This window comes from Photinus pyralis, unplaced genomic scaffold (assembly GCF_008802855.1).
Source record: "Photinus pyralis isolate 1611_PpyrPB1 unplaced genomic scaffold, Ppyr1.3 Ppyr1.4_LG4, whole genome shotgun sequence".
NCBI lineage: Eukaryota > Metazoa > Arthropoda > Insecta > Coleoptera > Lampyridae > Photinus > Photinus pyralis.
Genome location: NW_022170511.1, coordinates 1,734,390 through 1,753,244, shown reverse-complemented (window position 1 = coordinate 1,753,244; position 18,855 = coordinate 1,734,390). Strand labels below are relative to the sequence as shown.

The window sequence follows — 18,855 nt, the reverse complement described above, 5'->3', positions numbered from 1 at the left end:
TAATATCGCGCCTGTAATACAGTTTAAACAAGCCCATACTACAATATATTATACATTGATTAAGATAGCAGACTCGTCAGCCACTTTGGAGCCCACTGACAATCCAAATCTGTGTACAAAAAAGTGTTTTAAGGTGCAAGGTCTTATCTTTATAGTTCATACATTATTAAACGTTGAAAAAGTCAATGATTTTTCTTTAAATAATAATACAATACATGCAGAACATGGAACATTCTTCAAACATCGATTGTCGGTGGTTGTTAGTAATCCAATATGGCAGACGAGTTTAATATTCTAGCCTATCAGCTCCTAATTGCTATATGTATAGCCTACGCGTTTGTTATAACGGACTTCATCTTGAATTTTTTAAATGACAATATGGATTATTTAAATTTCTTTGTCATTTTTCAAAAAAAGTCCCGCTACTTTCTAACCACTCTGTATATAGACGTGCTCGTGGGCTTATTAACGTACATTTTTTAAGTTCGGCTACTGACCTACAATATTTTCACTACAATCGAAACCCATATACAGCGTGATTCATATCAAAGATACAATTTTTTAAATGGAACCTCATGCATTGTTAGGTTTAATGTGGAAATCAGTGAAGAAGCAACTCCGATAATAACATTTATATTAAATTATTAATACAACAGGAATAAATATAAATTACAAAAATGCGTGACACAATGACATAAAAAACTTACACACACACTTTGATATTCACTAAATAATTAACTTTTTCTGCTATAGGTGGGTTTTGAAAAATTAAAAAAAAAATTCTTTGCGGTAAATATCGAGGTTAGTACCCAACCCAAATGACGGTCACTTGTGTGTCAATTTTCAACAATTGCTGTCATAACCATATGAATTTTATTTATGTATCACAGGATTCGCTGTTTCCCGTTTTCCATGAAAAAAAATCAAGTTACCTTCGATTGAAATTTTGGAAACTGCAGACGAAGTGTCTTCTTTTTACACAAAAAAGTTAATTTTGTCACGGTCTTCTAAGTTTTATGATAACTGCGATATTCATTGTATACAGGGGGTTCTATTTAAAAATTACTGCAACTTTGATATAAACCGCCCTGTATAACAATTACCCATAACTTTTGATTGAGACGTCTAATCGAAAAAGTACGAATCGTTTTGGATTCTACGCATCAAAATTAATAAGGAAAAGTTTTTTCCCGAGAAATTTTGGTGCAGTCGATTTTGGGTAAAAAAGGAAGGTTATACACTGCCTTTTTTTTGGGCTCGAACAAAAAATTGTCTCAGATCGACCGGAAAAAAACATTTTCTTATAGAATGTGGCCTGTAGAATCCATAATTTCAAACAGTTCCAAGATCGGGCTACTAGATCAAAAGTTACAGCCCTTTGAATTGCTTTTTTGCCCATAACTTTTGATTGAGACGTCTAATCGAAAAAGTACGAATCGTTTTGGATTCTACGCATCAAAATTAATAAGGAAAAGTTTTTTTCCCAAGAAATTTTGGTGTAGTCGATTTTTGGTAAAAAAGGAAGGTTATACACACTGCCTTTTTTTTGGGCTCGAACAAAAAATTGTCTCAGATCGACCGGAAAAAAATATTTTCTTATAGAATGTGGCCTGTAGAATCCATAATTTCAAATAGTTCCAAGATCGGGCTACTAGATCAAAAGTTACAGCCCTTTGAATTGCTTTTTTGCCCATAACTTTTGATTGAGACGTCTAATCGAAAAGTACGAATCGTTTTGGATTCTACGCACCAAAATTAATAAGAAAAAGTTTTTTCCCGAGAAATTTTTTAAGTTGTAGATTGAACATGGCCCGATAATGAATTTTAAATATCTGCGTTAATAAACCCACAATCTTCCATCCACGCACTAATGGGGCACTATAAGAATTAGGTCATATTTGATCAATTACCGACAATAATTGTCATAATTATATTAATAATTTATTTTTTCCGAAATCGTCCTGAAACCTTCCTTTTTATGCCTGCTTTATATCAGGACATTTTATTTTTCATGACAGTAACAGTATCACTTTACCTAACTACTTTTCCTACTTCCCAACACTTTACCCTGCCAAAACTGACACATTAATATTAATAATAAAAAAGTTCTATAGGGGTATAGGGATGAAAAATGCATACATATACAGAGTGGCACAACGAAAACGAAACAGATTCGTAAGACAATCGTTTTTGGAAAAATCTTAGAAAAACAATCTAATGTAAAAACGTCATCTTGTAAAAAATTATAAAAACTGTCTAAAAATAATTCAAGCTTTCAGTTTCAAGTAAATACAGAATATTTCAAAGCATTTAGCTTAAACATATGGTCCTTCGAGCCGGATTTATTACTCAATAATCCATAATTACAGAAGGCAATTATGCAGAAAATGAGGCAAGCTCACTCAAATAATAATCAAAACTTTAATCAGTACTCGGAAGTTTAAGTTGCCTACAATAAATTTACCAACATTTTTAGGAGAGTCAATAAGTGACTGGTCACAATTTAGGGATTCATTTGACAGCTTAATTAATAATAATAGTCGTATTAGTAATGTTCAAGGTTTTCATTATTTGAAGAGAGCCTTACAGGGTGAAGCTTTTGAAAGTATAGCCCATATTGAAGTTACAAATGACAATTTCTCAATAGCGTGGGAATTATTATGTGAACAATTTACAGAGCATTATTACATGTACATACTGAAGCTTTATTTGGTTAGGTCCACCACTTTATTGGGGCTCGCAATAGTTATTTATATAACAAATGCACGAAATTCAATTTCGCGCATTGAGACTGAAGGTATTTTGAAAAGGCGTAGCCGAGTTAAAGTATCAGGCAATGTTATTTTGGAATTTGGAAAAATTTTTAGACGTCAAAATTCGCAATTACTTATTGTTATTAATTGTAAATGAAAGTCGTAAAATGATGTCTAAACCCCGGTCTAGGAAAGTTCAGATAGTAAGCAAATTCTACTTTAAACATTTTATGGATTGAAGAGTAATTTCAACGTATCCGCTTGAGATTACCATGGCATATACGCCCACAAAATGAGTAGGTTTTAACGTAGGCGTAGTGGATTCCCCACATCCGATCTAAATTTACGGCGTAACCGTAGTCAATAGCATGAAATAATGGTTGGTCTGAATCCTGAAGCAAGGCTTGGAAGGACACCCTGTACATACGTCAATGGCGATTGGTTGTTACTTTCAGAGTTACCACTACGATAAACAAAATATAACAAACAATTTCACATTGTTGGCAGCCCAGCTTGAACTAGTAAACTTGACAGATCGCACTGTTGTTTTCTACTTCCTATTTTATAAAATAATATTTACACTTTCATAATTCCTTTAATTTATAATCATGGGGGATAAATTTAGACAAATGGAGGATGAAATGAACCGGTAACGTAGGCACACGTTGAAATATAACCTGAAAAATGACTTACAATGTTGTAGCTTTGAAGCGGAAATTTCTGGAAATCCTCCAGGTTCAAACCCATATAACCCGTTCACTTTACCAAATTTTGGAAGTGTACCACCACCCCCTACACCACCAAACATGGTACCCCACCAAGTGAAAGGTAAACAAGTAAAGTTTAACATTTCTTCTAATGTTTCTAAGCTAGCTGTCGTTTCTGCCAAACCCACCTTATACACTCCTAAGCAAAACGTACAGCAACAGGCTGTTTCCTCCCAAACAGTCGACTTTTTAGCTCTTCAAAATGAAGTAGAAAAAAAGTTGAAAAAACTTAAAGAGAAGGTAACCGTTCCTGCGGAGCTCGCCATATCCCAAGGTAACAGTCCACATTGATCGCACGTAGATTTCAATCGAAACTTACAGGAAAAGCCAGTAGCGCATTACAATCATTTGGCCCGGATGACTATCGCCGTCGAGGCAAGAACAAGAAGCTGTTACGAACAGCCGGCGGTTCCGTATGGGAGGACGTGACACTGAGCGATTGGTGCGAGGACGATTTTCGGATTTTCTGCGGCGACCTCGGCAACGACGTTACGGACGAACTGCTCACGCGCACCTTCAATAAATATCCCTCCTTTCTCAAGGCACGGGTGGTTCGCGATAAACGCACTAATAAAACTAAAGGTTACGGTTTTATTAGCTTTAAAGATCCAGCCGATTTTACAAAGGCGATGAAAGAAATGAACGGTAGGTCATTGTTTAAATTGTTTTCGTTCGTACGTCGCAAATAGATGAGGTAATGTGGGGTAGCGTCGTTTGTTTTTGTGAATTTTTGGAAGCTCCCGACGTCTGAGGTACACAGGTGGTGGTACGTGGGAGATGTCCGCCGGTGCGTACTTGAGCGATTGCGAGTTCATGTAAAGCACGCTGAAGGGCATTCCTCCAGTACTCCAAGATCGTCCTGCCGTATCATTTTTTGGAATTATTGTGTTCGTATTCAAATGTTGTGGATGTGCAGCAATTTGTAGGAATATTTGCAGAAGTGCTACCACTGTTTCGAGCAACATCCTGTAACAAATAATTGTCAATGATACGAATTTACGTCAATTCGGCGGTTTAATTTCGAAATTTATCCAGAATTAAATTGAGCACGATTTACGACTTTATAATCTATGAATTTTGAACTAGACGTGTTTCCACAATCTTGTAAAAAGTGACACCCTCCACAATATTTGTGATGTAATTGCATTGATAAAAAATTTATTATTTTATTGGCGCCAGCTAAAAAAGTTATTTTTATTACGATAATTCCTCTTTGGAACACGTGTCAAGGAACAAAAGATATAATTGTAATAATTACGTGATATTGTGTTGCTAACCTGTTTCGAAGTGGAGAAGTTTTGCGGGAGCACCGAATTCGTGTGACTGCTTCGTAGCTGTAATGATATAATAAAAGAATCTTCTGCACGTTGGACTTTTGCGTGAGGTTTTGAAAGGGCTGTATCTTAATAAATCACGCCTATTTGTTTTTGATTGGACAGACGTGTTGTAAAATACAATATTTTGAGCTTGTGTAATTTAGAAAATAAATCTTCCAGTTATTTCTGGAATTGTACACCGCTTTGAATCTGTTAACTTCGTGCAACGTAAGGCGTTTATTTAGTATGGAACCAACAATTTGTAATTTCGACTCTTGCAATTCATTGGAATTCAGTTCTATTTCTTCTACGGTTTCTGATCCAAGGCAAAAAGGCAAAACGGAAGTGAAGTGACTCGTTTGATAGGGCTGAAAGTGTGTCTTGAATTTTTTGCCTGAGAACCCGTTTGCTATCTGTTTAACTTGTTGATAGTGGATGGGAATATTTTGTATCAAGTTCAGATTGTCTATTTCAAGGTTTTTGATCAAGGAGCAGAGGATTTAGGAAGGAAAATATGCTTGAAAACAATTTATTATTGTTTTCCACATAAATCACATTCTGTGATTGTTTATCAGAATTTGTCATATAACGACCGACCGCACAAGGAATAAATTCAAATTAAAAAAAGGATGGTAAGATGGATATTTAGTTCATGCTGTGGTTTTGATCATTATTTATAAGGTACTTTGACGCACATTCACAGTTTTAGTTTAAAAAAAATTAGAAGGTTGAAAGGTACAAAAAAGGTCCCAATTCTGAAAACAAACTTCAAAGGAAGTTGGAAGACTTACATTTTAAAGAAATTTGTAAACAAATTGTAAATATTATAAGCCGCAAATTGTTGCCATCTCGACATTTGGAGCATAGAGACTGTCAGAGATATTACCAAAATTTTTTGGGAAGTAATTTGCATCTGTAATTTATAATTGTCATTTTTCTAATTTGTTTTTTAATGTTCATATTATAAGAATTTCTCTTGCCCGGTTTCACAAACGATGATTAATCACTGATTAAAAATATTGAATGGGAAACAAATGAGCGTATAATCAAAGGTGGCTAACATTCTAATATTTATAATCATTGATCAACCTTAATCATCGTTTGTGAAACCGCGCATTTGTCTTTCAAATGCATGTATGAGAATTTGATGGTTAAATGGAAGAACAGTTGGAGGCTGAACCTCGCCAAATAAAGATGTGTTATTATTATTATTTAAAACCCAGAATTTCTTAAGAGTTTAAAGTTGTCAAGAAGACATTTTGGAATTAATGTAGAGGTTGTCCAATAACGGTTGTTACATCTGAAAGGTGCACAGGGTGCTCCAGTTTCGACAATTTTTAGAGGGTTGTCTTTAATATAGACGTCATGTGCTCTTCTTGGGTTAATTGAATCTATCAAAATTGTCGGTCACTTAATACATATGGGGAAATCACTATACAGTCTCCCATGACAAATGCCGGCTATCTTTATCTCAAAAAGCAGACCTCGGAATATTTTGAAAATTTAACTATTCATTTGAAATGTTTTCTGACAACTTCCTTATTTTAAATGGAACTCCCTATATATTATTTCATTTTTAGATTCTACTAAAACGCTACAGGCATGTCATGTATAATGTCCTATAACTAAATTTAGCTGTTTTTGACATTTTGTAATTTTTATGTCAAAAGTGACGTTTGTAGCCCACATTGTATTTGTCAATTTTTTTTTATATGAGAGCTTGGGGACTGGTTTCCTTTTGGAGAAGATTTTTTTAATGGACTGTGTTCAAAAGAATCAAAATTGAATTGTTAAAATCTTTTTTTTAAATTGAAATTGAATTAGGCACAAAAAATCATCATCATCATCCTTTAGCTTTGAAACGATCTCTATACGACTTTCTACATGAAATGTATATAGAATGTATGTATGTCGAGTCTAAAAATGAAATAATATATAGGGTGTTACATTCAAAATGAGCATATTGACTTCAACTTTAATTTGCTTATTAACATTAAATTTTGAAAAGCATTATGCGGGTCGCTTTGTAATTGGGCGCAAGCCTGTTGAGGGCCCAGAACAAGAGAGGGATAATAAATAAATAAATAAATTAGTATATTGCCAAATTTTCAAAATGTTCTGAACTTTCCTTTTCGATATACAAGGTGCAAATACGGAAGGGGTTAACTTTTTGACTTATTTTAGGACTAAAAGTTCATATAAACACAAATGCTTCATTGCCTGTGTTAATAATTCAATTTTTTAAGCCTGTTTCTTCTATCTTCCTGCAGTTTTGAGATATTTTGCTCACATTTGAAATATATGTTACGCTGAAGGGCTTATATCGTTGGTCAAGTCCCATTTTCTACCCCTGACCTTTTTTTTTTCGGTGCGCTACTGGTAAATTGTAAAATAAGAATTTGATTTTGTGATTTGTTTGGAAACTTTTTGATCTCTTGTAATTTTTTGATGTTTGCTACCGTTATCGAGAAAGTTAAACATCGAATAAGCGATGATTAATAGTCTTGTTTATCTGAGAATTGCTCGTGCAACACTCCATTCTCGATATTTTTGCACATAAAGTTTTAACTCTTTTAACTTTAATTTTCGGTAGTTAGGTAAATGAAAGAAAAATTTTTAAAATGATCCAGTAGGTCCTGGCTTTATTTGAATAATCTCTTGTTTTTATTAGTTTTGACAGTTCGCATTTGACATTGTATCTTGTGTTTGCATATGTTTACACGAAATAATTGTCAAATATCTTTTTTGAATTTTTTTAAATCGCTTGAATCATCACTTCTTTGAATATCATCCATGGTGTGTTATTATTTTGAAAGGAATATAATATCCAGCTTATCTTTTTAAATAAAATATACAGAGTCTTCCATTTAACAAATGAGGTTAGGCCCCATACTTTTTTTTTATTTAACTCCAAAAATGATCATTTTAAAGAAACTCTTGTATAAAACATTTTTCTGTAGATCTTAACTAAGAAAGTCATTTTTTTAAATTTTGCTCTGTATCTTTTAAGGGAGCGAAAATTATCAAATTTTGATTTTACCATTTTAAGTTTGACCCAAAAAGAGCACATGACGCTTATATTATTTTTTTGATAGCGCTAACAATTACGGGATACCCTATAAATTTTGAAAATGGGACACCCAGTAAATATAGTTTATACCAACTAAAATATTTTCAGTTTGGTATAACTCCTGGTGATGCCGGGGAATTGAGGGTGTTCGTATAAATCAATTGGTTTTTGAAGTAATTTGCAAGCAGAATAGATCCATCATTTTTAGTACTCGATTACTTAATATAAGAAAATTCTCCAAAAATTGATAGAATTCATGTCACATTTCTCATTTTTGGAATTTTTTTTGGGTGGGAAATTCATTTTTCTCATCAAGTTGTAATAATTCATACGATGGAAATAACTTAGCGCGACTCAAAAATGAAAATAACGAAGTTTCATTTATACATAGATTTAAAATCGGAACCTTTTAAATCCCTTTTCTATGTTACTTTCAAATGTATGTTTATGTTTCAATCCCAAACTTGTCACTCGCAGTGCGCGGGCAAACCAATGGCGAGCTAGCCGAAGGGGGGCCGCCCGGAAATTAACAGACAGAAAGGCAAAAATAAAAAATCTTAAAAAAACACTCCTGCTGAAATTCTACCCACGTAAAAAAGAGCAATCCTAAAACTCCTTTTCCTAGAGCCGTTTCTTTTTGTTCATTGCACAATCAAAACAACAGAAAAATAGTGGTAAATCCATCGCACTTATCCAAATGACTCAAGCGTATAATTTCATGTGACGTTTACCTAGCTTAAAATAAAATTACAAAGCCTGAGCGAGAAGATAACTCGAATTAAACAAAAAGGCTACGCTACTATCGCCCTAAATTCGCCCTTTTTGAAAAAATTGAGAAGTTGCTATTTTAAGTAATATGCAATAAAGCAAATTGATTAGTTATCAGCGATATTCTAAAATAACCACTCGGTCACGTTAATAATAAAAAGGCGTATTAAAATATATTCTAAATATAGAGAGAATTATCACAAATAAACAATTCTTAAAAAAGAATCACTCCGAGCGAGATTGTGACATGGATAAAAGTACGGTCTTGAATCGTAATTTTGCATTGACGTTTTTCTCGTTAATCGTGGGTGTAATTATTTGTGGTTCAATTCATGTTTATCATTTATCTGCATTTAATTGATTTGTTGGCGTCAGAATTTTGTAAACATTGTTTTTGCTGTTGCAGGACGTTACGTCGGTAGTAGACCGATCAAGCTGAGGAAGAGTTGCTGGAAAAACAGGTGCGTCGAGGTGGCAAGAAAAAAGGAAAGGGAGAAGGTCGCTCTAATCAACATGTTAACTGGATCATAATGATTTTTATTCACCTAAAATTAATGTAAATAAGTAATGCTTTTCTTATAAATCATTTTCATCAACATAACCGTCTGTTTCATTTTCACCTGTCGCAATTGTGTACTGTTGTTCTAAATACTCCATTATGGATATGAGGGAATCCTCAGAATCTTTGTAGGGCAAAGGAACGGGCGATGGCGGTAAAAGTTCCGATTTGAAGGCCGCCACACTTCTGGCGCGCCAAATTGGTACTATTCCACGTGGATTTCCGCGGTACTCTGACTCTGTAAAACTTTTAAAAATGATTTAGATTGTCGAATATACCTACCTGTCGTTTCTTCGGTGTCGTCCAAAGTCAGATCTTCGGCACCGACATAATCAAAGGCGGGATCGCGAATGTTCAAATAGAAACCGTGCTGCATCCAAACGTTTTCAAAAGTAAAACAGCCGGGGCCCTTCGGCAGATTTTGCTCAAATTTCCCATGGTAGCGGTACCCTGGGTACTTCAAAACACCCGGTCCCTCCATACGCCCATTTTTCCAAGTACCTACACAAGCTCAACTTTACACAAGTTAAAAAGTAATCGTAATCGATTTACAAAAAGCGCATTTCCGCATTAGCAGTCCGAAAAATTAGTTACTTTTTGCTACCGTGATTCCAATTTGTCCTTAAAGAGTATATTCTGCTGAAATTTCAGGAGAACTGGGTCACAAATAAACAATGTGGATGCGTAATAATTATATTGTGCCTTTTGGTCTGCGCATGCGCAGTCTATTTTTTTAAATGTGTTTAATTTATTGTTTGAGAAAAAACCGTTCGCAAATAAAAAAGTTGGGTCTGCCCGATCCCACATAAGGTCAACCTTCGCCTATCTGTTTACCAAGTGAAATCCATTTTTTTAGCAATCTTGATATGTTAACACACTGCAAATGGGTTGCCTAAACAAATGAAGTCAAGACCACCCTTAATTAAAATTAATGTAATTAATATTTCTGTCTGCTTCCATGCTATTGTTTGCGTTTTGTCCGTCCGTCCGGACCCACTTCTACCGTTTTGAACTACTTCTCGGGGAATGGTACTAGAGTCCTGGAATTTTGTGCAGTAGGTAGCCTATACCTTGAAGGTGTGCCAGACGGCCATCAAATTTCGCTGTCTAAAAGGCCCCCCCCCCCTCGAATTATTTCCTGAGATGCTGTTTTTGAAAGTAAAACGTGCATAACTTTTACATACGACAACCAATTGGTCTCAATTTTGCAGTAATGATGCTAAGTTAAACTTTAGGAAATTGGGGGGGGGGGGGGGGGTAAACACATGTTCTACCCTTCATGGTATTCTAATGAAAGGTTTCATCGAAATAAAAAACTATAATTTTCCTGTGCAACTCTTTTTCGAAATCAGTGAGCGACGGAGCTTGAGAGTTGGGGGGGGGGAGGGGGTTAAAAATTAATTTTATCTCCTTGTATTGTAATTAAAGGTCTCAACGAAAGGAACCGTTTTCTACCAACTACTAAACTCGAATTTAAAATACCATAAAAGGTCACGTTGACATCATTGTACGAGTATGTTCCTAAACCATGACGGAAGTTTCTAAACCAATTGCCCTCGTAAGTGTCCCCATTAGCATAGTGGTACGTTCCGTGTCCGTGTTTCAGATCCTTACGCCACTGTCCAGTGTACGTAGTTCCATCAGGGTACACGAAAGTTCCAATTCCATGCTTTTTACCTTTCCTCCAATCACCGTCATATCTGGCCCCGTTCCGAAAACAATACAGTCCTTTCCCCATTCGCAAACCACGCCTATAATTACCCTCGTAGATGTCACCATTCGGTAGTAACGCACTGCCCCAGCCGTGACGATCTAAATTTTCGTCCCTTCCGCCCTCGTATTCCTAAAAAAAAGTTCTATACTTCTATACTATTCGCCATCATAATTACCCCATAGGGATAAATCTCCGCGCCCTCACCACCCTCGCCGACTTCTTCTACATCTGACATTTCTCGTTTTAATAAACGACAAGGTTGCCATAGAAAACTATTTATTAAATACTGTACACTATGTATCATAAAATAAATAGGCTAACGGATACCTAATTAAAAACGCTAAACACGTACAACATATTTGCAGAATCATTAAAACCGTGGTTAACTTGGCTTCGTGTAACGGACCGCAAATTAATAATATCAAATTAATTAACGTAAAGTTATTAGTTAAAACGTAATCATTTTTTTCGTGCCACTGGATTAGACGCAATACACGAAACAAGTTAACAAACAATTTACCTCCGACGTTCATTTCCGAATATCTGAAACTGGTCGTGCTGATGTGCAGTTTGTCGGTTTTCGAATTGAACTTGGGCAGTCGGTGCCGAGGGCACGGTACCAGATGAAATAGCTGCGGAATCGAGTATAGAAAGTTAAAAACCTGAGGCATGAAGAATAGTAGGGTAGTTTTACTGAAGTGTCCCAAAATTCCTACAACTGCAAATGTCATTCCTGACAGGTAGCAGAATGTATCGCCGACAAAAACCTTGGATGGGTACCTGTAAAATTACACACTTTAATTTCGGGTTGATTCCAAAGGCCTGCTTTGTCAAATCAATGAAGGTGACTGAGCCAATATCTAAAAATTACTATACTTATATTGTAGACACCTTTGATTGTATAATAATTTTTAGATATTAGCTAAGTGACAATGGAGAAGTTTCCAGTTTTTCTTATAAATTCTTATAAAAATAAAAAAATGTTCATTTATTTTCAAAAATATCAAAAAATACTTTTAACAAAGCCTTAGTGATTTTTTCTCAGCAAGGTGGTACTAAAATAAAATTTTTATTCTTTTCTTATTTTTCATGGACGCCATATTGTATTTTGACGCCACTCGATATAGAAAAAAATTACAAAATACTAAACACTTAGTATTTCATTTGGAAATTAATCTTGAATTTTTGCCTTGAAGTATGTATTTATTTATTATGGCAATAATTCCATGGCCGATTGCGATTGAAACCAAATTAATTCGTTTATTGTCTAGATAATTGCCGTCAACACGGCCATGGAATTATTGCTATAAGAAACACATTGTAACCAGTTACCAATACTTTTTGGGGAAAAAATCGTACCGGGGGGTGTAGGGAATACCTCCCAGTACTACCAAATCCCCGGCTAAAGGAGGGCACGATTTTTCATAATAGTAATTGAATCGTCCAATACAGGGGGTGCTGGGGGGATATTCAATGCCCCCCCCCCCCTCAAAAAGCGTTCAAAAATTATCGTGAATTTGCGTTCTCTAGATACTTTTTTGGAGAACCTTAAATATGTTTGCGCAGGATGATCCAAATGGTCTGTTCACTATCCATTTGATCCCTTATCCCAAAAATAAACCAATTTTTGTGTGTCTATACCGTACGTGAATTGTGCTATACAGGGTCATTCTTGACGAGCGTCAGTTAGAAAGATAAGGCAATTACACTAAAATATTTTCAAGATGGCGCAACTTCCGCAAATACCGGAAGTAGCCATCAACTTTGTAATTTTAAATAGAGACCCCCTATTTTTTCTACATTTTCGGATTCTATGTCGAATTTTGAGTACGATACCCTTTGCTCCAAGGGCTTCGTCGATATTCAAGTTTTTATGTCAAAAATTGAATTTGCGGGGGTAACTCCTTTTTTCAAATGGCACCCCCATTTTTTTCTTCACTGTTGCTTTCCTTTTTCCGAGACCTTTAATTCGATACAAAATGTCAAAGGCTGCTTCAAAGCGGTTTCCGAGATATTCCTTGTTTTAATTACTTCTTGTAGCAAATTGATAAAAAAATTAAGTCTCTTTTGAACATCCATCTTTGGGAAAAAAGACAAAGTCCTGGCCGCTATTCGATTACATTCACCGTGTATTAATTTTAAATTCAAAAAATCTTAATTAGTGTAACCTAAACGAGCCATTATTGACGAGAAATAAAAGTTCAAAACTGTTCAAGAAGCGAAAATTTGACGTTAAGACGTTATCATAATTAAAACAAAAGAAGACAATCAAGCGACTTAATTTTTTTATCAATTTGCTACAAGAAGTAACTAAAACATGGAATATCTCGGAAACCGTCTGGAGCAGCCTTTGACATTTTGCATCAAATTAAAGGTCTCGGAAAAAGGAAAACAACTGTGAATAAAAAAATGGGGGGTGCCATTTGAAAAAAATAGAGTTACCCCCGCAAATTCAATTTTTGACATAAAAACTTGAATATCAAAGAAGCCCTTGGGACAAAGGGTCAACTATGGGGTATCGTTGGAGCCATTTTGAAAATATTTTAGTTCAATTCATCATGTGCCAAAGCCCTTAGGGGACTTATCAGTTTAGTTTCATTTGCAAAGGTTCTCCGTATATTTCTAACTGACGCTCGTCATGAATGATGTACCTATATGTTGTGCATTTATGTTAAAATTCCCAAATCAACAGATGCTGTTCTTATGGCAGCACGTTGATATGCTTTAAATAATTCCAGACAGTGGCGTACGTAGAAATTTATTCTGGGGGGGATTAATCAAGTTCGTGGCACATACAGTCACCCAGTGCGTACTAGAAGGGGGAGGGGGGGGGGTAAGAAATAGAAATTGGGTTCCAGGTTGCTGATGCTGGTAGTCACTTATCTATTTATTATTGTACAGGCGAAAAAGATTAGAACGGTATTTTATTTCTTACTGCCGACAGGCCCCTTTATTGCTTTTGCTTTAATTAGTCAACGAAAACTTTGAATAATAGGTATATTTATGGGCAAAAAACCAATTCCGACAAAAAATTCAAAGGGCTGTAACTTTTGATCTAGTAGTCCGATCTTGGAACTGTTTGAAATTATGGATTTTACAGGCCACATTCTATAAGAAAATTTTTTTCCGGGTCGATCTGAGACAATTTTTTTTCGGGGCTCAAAAAAGGCAGTGTATAACCTTCCTTTTTTACCAAAAATCGACTGCACCAAAATTTCTCGGGAAAACACTTTTTCTTATTAATTTTGGTGCGTAGAATCCAAAACAATTCGTGCTTTTTCGATTAGACTTCTCAATCAAAAGTTATAGACTAGAAACCAATTTCGAAAAAAAATTCAAAGGGCTGTAACTTTTGAACTAGTTGCCCAATCTTGGAACTGTTTGAAATTATGGATTCTACAGGCCACATTCTATAAGAAAATTTTTTTTCCGGGTCGATCTGAGACAATTTTTTTTTCTGGGCAAAAAAAAGGCAGTTATTACCTTCCTTTTTTTACCAAAAATCGACTGCACCAAAATTTCTCGGAAAAAAACTTTTTCTTATTAATTTGGGTGCATAGAATCCAAAACGATTCGTACTTTTTCGATTAGACTTCTCAATCAAAAGTTATGGGTAAAAAAATTCCTGTTTTTAAAATTTAAAATTCTTATTTTCGTCATTTCGTGAAAGGCAGGACGCAGGTACCTCACCTCAGTAGGAGTACTAAGTACCTGATACCTATTTGTTATTTTGGGCATCAATGTAGCGAATTGCCGATCGATGCCGAATAGCCAAATCGTTGACTGCCAACACTGATCACTCACTGAATAGTGAATACTGAATACTACAGAATATTTAGATTTTAGTGACTTTAGACTTTAACCAAAACCAAAATTGCTCTCTATATATAGGTATCTATATATTATTGCCTTTATTTTAAAGTGGGCGGAGCGGATAGCGGAGTATTACCTAAATACCTAATAGCTATGATGATAACTCAATTCTTCTGGGGGGGGGGGATATATCCCCTTCATCCCCCCCGGTAAATACGCCACTGATTCCAGAGCGTTAATTTCTACTATGCGATCAAAAATGAGTTGCTGTCCAGTCACCTTCGGAATTTTTATTTACATGGGAAATAGTACTTAACTTGAACTTCCAAAGGCGACCTGACCGCCATTCTTTTTTCATCGCTCGTTACTTCTTCTCCTGTTATGGGATTCGAATGACATGTCAAATAAAACGATTGCTTCCAAAGCCTACTACGCGCCACTAAAAAAATCCTTAGACTTTTAAGAATTGGCTATTATATAAAAGGAGATTTGATATGAGATATATGATATAATTATAAACAAAGGTAAAAACAAAGTAGACGTGACATAAATGACGGACCACGCTGTATATAAACGCTGGTTGCCAACATCTAGATTTGAAACAAAAAAATGTAGTCATGAGTCAAAAATGTTTGAATGCAATGCACAATGCAGTGCAGAGAAAAGGGCGTTGTTAATTATTTGTTATTTTTGCAATAACATTTTTTACATTACCGGCAAACTAGGCCTAAAACAGACTCTGTAATGAGAACTAGACACCGTTTCGTCCAAGTATCGAAATTAAGAAGTAATGCTGTGTTGATAAATGCGTAACACTCGCTTTCTCTGTAGGAGAATATCCATATGGATAATTCTGGTACTGCAAATCGTTTTAATTACTTCGTATTTTTTACTGCAAAACGAAAGTGGCCATAACCTTAAATCGAACATTACATTTAACACATCATTAGGCGAAGTGGCAATTCGCAATAAATTGACATATCACACTTTTGGTAATAGAATAACACTTGCATCGATTGAAAGCAGCAGACTTTACGTTGATCTCAACACCAGCCTCTGTTATAAACATGGAAGCGACCTTGAAGTCATGGGGCGTTCGAAGAACGTCGTATGGAAGTGCAAATGTTTATCCGGTTGGCACGGAAACGACTGTTCACAACCTGAAGTCATTTGGAGAGCGCTACTAGCTCACCGAAAATCCGTACAATTAAAGGGGCCCAGGAAATACTTGCGGCGCATTATTTATTTATTAGAAGTGGACGAATTTGCAGAAACCAGTACAGAGATTCGAGTCAACGATCTAAATTCGACCGTCGATTTATTTGTGCTCTATGAAAATCAGCGCAGTAACTATTTTGCTCGTAAAATAAGCAAATTCTTAAAGGAATTCCACTCAAAAATACTATATTTGCGCTTGACCGATGTAAAGGATGTATGGAAAATCGTTAAAAGCTCTCTGACAAACCTACAAGACGACGACATTATTCTAGTTAGTGGACCGAGTGATTATCCAAACGGTGCAGCTTTGCAATACATAAAACTGTACGATAAGTGGCCTCAACCTTTCAGATTTCGACTGCGATGGTCCGTTTACGGATTTTTCTGGCAACATCCAAGTAAGACGGCTTTAAAAGGAGGAGCATGCACAATCTCCTACTTATATGAGACGCTGCAAGAGAATGTGACCCTCTTGTACAACAAAACCGCCGATGGAATGATTTTAGGTGACTTAAATCACTTCGGCGGATGGTTTTGCGAGTATTGCTACGATTCTCTACAAATAATAAAATTTTTAAATGCCAATCCGTCACTAAGTATGATTTCGTTTAATAGTGCCAACCTTAAGAAAATAGATAATGAGTACGTGGAGGATCTAATAGAGAATGGAATTTACTTGGACGGCAAAACAGAATTATTAAGGACACGTCGATACCGTGAAAGCTACTTCGCGCCCATTTTTGTAACGAACAGTAGTTGGAAGTACGATTGGTTATTAATCAATTTATATTCAAAAATGGATTACTACTGACTGCATTTAGACTGTGATATTGTTAAGTAAAATTGTAACTGCACTACTTGTATTAAATGTTTGAGTATAGACTTACCAGTTGTGTTTGAGAAGAGCAAACGATGTTGCGATATAAGGCAGCATAAAATACAAGCTAAATTGATGCGCTTTCCATTGTCCACTTTGTAATTCGATTAAGTTAAATAAGGAAATCGATAATGCAATTATTAAACTTTGTCCGACTTCCAAACCATTCACTCCTGCCAGAATATTAATGGCATTTGTACAAAATACCGCCAACATTCCCATGTAAACGTAATACAATATGCCCAAATTTACAGAAAATCCCAACACTTCACGAAAAGGTTTTGGAACTATAATAGTTGTAGAATTAAAGTTGATAAAGTATACCATCAGCAATGGTAATGACGCAATTGTAGGACATAGCAGTTTATGCCTCCATCGTAAATCAAGAACGTCATCGGCAAAACCGAGCAGAAGCATACAGCAGATCGATAAGAGGGCACTTATTAGTTCTACAAACTGAAACACGACGTAGATATCGTGAACGGCGAATCATCGCAACATTACCTCATTGTGCGGAAACTGGCCCTCAAATAAAAATGTCGTAAACGGTATAGGTATAAACAGAAACATTGTTATTAGAAACATGCACCCCGAAACAACCCCCATCGCTTCGGGCCTGAAAGTTGAGGAAATTCAGAGGGGAAAATTAAATACTGACCTAACCTACACTTTTTCACTAGTACTTTTGCTCATATCGATACCAAATAGGTTTGCCTTAATGAACATTTCTTTGAGTTTAGGTATCAGTTTTACTGTAACAACGTATGCAACTATCGACATTAGCATGTTTATAATTATTGGAAGCCACATCTTCCAAACATGGTCTGTTCCTATCTCAGATACCGCCATATTTTAAAATGTTGATAGGGTTTTTTATTTTAAGTGTTGGCAACATGAGTGTCTTGAAATAAAGTCAGGTCCGTAACCAGAATGAAGTAGCAGGGGTGGCCGGTATTTTTCTAGGTGGGGATGTCACGATTTGTCTTATTAGACCTGTAGTACATGGACTGCTATTAGCCCTATGCTATGCTTTCAATAGAAAATGAGTGGTCACGAATAGAGGGCGCTGTAGTGGTGGGTATGTTAAAGTCACTAGATATAGAAAGTACCGCAATCATCCGCCATTTTTGGGCAAATTTGCTGCCAACTTAAAAAAATTGACAAAATCCGAATAGCTGTCATTTTTTATAACCTAACTTCATAGTACTGTCATGTTTTATAAAAATATATACAGATATCTCCAAACAGGTGGAACAATCCCTAACATTAAAGTTACTAGAATCTGGTAACTTCCGCCATTTTTGGGCAAAAATCATGCGTTCTCTCTCTAACACACGAGCCTAATGGATTGCGGTACTTTCTATATTTAGTGACTTTAGGGTATGTGAATCTCAGGGTAAACTAAAGTCGTATGAACACCACTCGGATCGCATAAAGAGTGGCTTTTATGGTAACCGCGTAGTACGGGAAGCTTTAAATACTCTTGATTATCCTCTATACGTCCCCAAATAAGAACAAGTTTGCGTTTTTTGCCATATGTAGGCGATTAATTAATTGACGTTTGTGAATTTATAGGTTGACAGCCTCAAATCGTGTCTCAACGGACAATTTCGGACAGACTTGTTTACCCTGAAACGCACATACACAGGCGATGTCCTCAGGGGCGGACTGGGTACTTACGGGCCAGGTGGAATTGCATAGGTTACGGGCCATTAAAGTATTAGTGTAGTCATGAAGGTGGGGGGGGGGGTTAGCTCTGCGGTGCACCACAAAACCATTTTTTTGCTTCATTTTAGTACTCCTTTTTCGGAAATCAATTACAATACAGTTTTTTTTTAAATTGCAGCTGATAATTAAAACTTTTGATTGAGACGTCCGATCGAAAAAGTACGAATTGTTTTGGATTCTACGCACCAAAATTAATAAGAAAAAGTGTTTTCCCGAGAATTTTTGGTGCAGTCGATTTTTGGTAAAAAAGGAAGGTTATACACTGCCTTTTT

General features: G+C 35.8%; 4 protein-coding genes and 1 long non-coding RNA gene across 8 annotated transcripts; 2 read left to right on the top strand and 3 right to left on the bottom strand.

Annotated features, from left to right (window-relative positions):
• The first annotated feature begins 3,241 nt into the window (after nucleotides 1-3,241).
• On the top strand, nucleotides 3,242-9,275 carry LOC116169606 (RNA-binding protein 42). Of its 2 annotated transcripts, XM_031485752.1 has the most exons (5): nucleotides 3,242-3,402; nucleotides 3,457-3,581; nucleotides 3,627-3,794; nucleotides 3,842-4,165; nucleotides 9,081-9,275. In XM_031485752.1, the coding sequence occupies exons 1-5, from the start codon at nucleotides 3,362-3,364 to the stop codon at nucleotides 9,203-9,205; spliced, it is 783 nt and encodes a 260-aa protein (XP_031341612.1). In that variant the 5' UTR covers nucleotides 3,242-3,361; the 3' UTR covers nucleotides 9,206-9,275. The 2 variants fall into 2 exon arrangements, with proteins under 2 accessions (XP_031341612.1, XP_031341611.1); XM_031485751.1 differs by having other exon boundaries at nucleotides 3,457-3,794.
• On the bottom strand, nucleotides 4,098-5,095 carry LOC116169608. Its single transcript, XR_004145001.1, has 2 exons — nucleotides 4,798-5,095; nucleotides 4,098-4,486 (listed from the first exon to the last, which is right to left on the bottom strand). It is a non-coding gene; the product is annotated as an uncharacterized LOC116169608 (long non-coding RNA).
• Nucleotides 9,088-11,223, bottom strand: LOC116169604 (radial spoke head 1 homolog). Of its 3 annotated transcripts, XM_031485749.1 has the most exons (5): nucleotides 11,123-11,223; nucleotides 10,716-11,076; nucleotides 9,516-9,734; nucleotides 9,295-9,471; nucleotides 9,088-9,219 (listed from the first exon to the last, which is right to left on the bottom strand). In XM_031485749.1, the coding sequence occupies exons 1-5, from the start codon at nucleotides 11,180-11,182 to the stop codon at nucleotides 9,212-9,214; spliced, it is 825 nt and encodes a 274-aa protein (XP_031341609.1). In that variant the 5' UTR covers nucleotides 11,183-11,223; the 3' UTR covers nucleotides 9,088-9,211. The 3 variants fall into 3 exon arrangements, with proteins under 3 accessions (XP_031341609.1, XP_031341608.1, XP_031341610.1); XM_031485748.1 differs by having other exon boundaries at nucleotides 9,196-9,471; XM_031485750.1 differs by lacking the exon at nucleotides 9,088-9,219 and having other exon boundaries at nucleotides 9,301-9,479.
• On the bottom strand, nucleotides 11,207-17,712 carry LOC116169597 (UDP-N-acetylglucosamine--dolichyl-phosphate N-acetylglucosaminephosphotransferase). Its single transcript, XM_031485740.1, has 4 exons — nucleotides 17,523-17,712; nucleotides 17,360-17,471; nucleotides 16,866-17,311; nucleotides 11,207-11,727 (listed from the first exon to the last, which is right to left on the bottom strand). The coding sequence occupies exons 1-4, from the start codon at nucleotides 17,702-17,704 to the stop codon at nucleotides 11,241-11,243; spliced, it is 1,227 nt and encodes a 408-aa protein (XP_031341600.1). The 5' UTR covers nucleotides 17,705-17,712; the 3' UTR covers nucleotides 11,207-11,240.
• Nucleotides 15,363-16,864, top strand: LOC116169598 (beta-1,4-mannosyl-glycoprotein 4-beta-N-acetylglucosaminyltransferase). The gene has a single exon (XM_031485741.1). The coding sequence runs from the start codon at nucleotides 15,566-15,568 to the stop codon at nucleotides 16,787-16,789; it is 1,224 nt and encodes a 407-aa protein (XP_031341601.1). The 5' UTR covers nucleotides 15,363-15,565; the 3' UTR covers nucleotides 16,790-16,864.
• Nucleotides 17,713-18,855: the final 1,143 nt, after the last annotated feature.

Bases quoted from the DNA above. Each gene is read 5' to 3' on its own strand.
- LOC116169606 (XM_031485751.1), top strand. From the start codon at position 3,362: ATGGGGGATAAATTTAGACAAATGGAGGATGAAATGAACCG. The intron at 3,403-3,456 runs GTAACGTAGGCA...ACAATGTTGTAG, and splicing joins ATGGAGGATGAAATGAACCG to CTTTGAAGCGGAAATTTCTG. The intron at 3,795-3,841 runs GTAACAGTCCAC...CGAAACTTACAG, and splicing joins GGAGCTCGCCATATCCCAAG to GAAAAGCCAGTAGCGCATTA.
- LOC116169604 (XM_031485748.1), bottom strand. From the start codon at position 11,182: ATGTCAGATGTAGAAGAAGTCGGCGAGGGTGGTGAGGGCGCGGAGATT. The intron at 11,077-11,122 runs GTAATTATGATG...ACTTTTTTTTAG, and splicing joins CGGAGATTTATCCCTATGGG to GAATACGAGGGCGGAAGGGA. The intron at 9,735-10,715 runs GTATTTTAAATT...GAGCTTGTGTAG, and splicing joins TGTCAACGTGACCTTTTATG to GTACTTGGAAAAATGGGCGT.
- LOC116169598 (XM_031485741.1), top strand. From the start codon at position 15,566: ATGCGTAACACTCGCTTTCTCTGTAGGAGAATATCCATATGGATAATT.
- LOC116169597 (XM_031485740.1), bottom strand. From the start codon at position 17,704: ATGGCGGTATCTGAGATAGGAACAGACCATGTTTGGAAGATGTGGCTT. The intron at 17,312-17,359 runs GTAATGTTGCGA...GTCGTGTTTCAG, and splicing joins GCCAGTTTCCGCACAATGAG to TTTGTAGAACTAATAAGTGC. The intron at 11,728-16,865 runs GTAAGTCTATAC...GTAATTTTACAG, and splicing joins GCTCTTCTCAAACACAACTG to GTACCCATCCAAGGTTTTTG.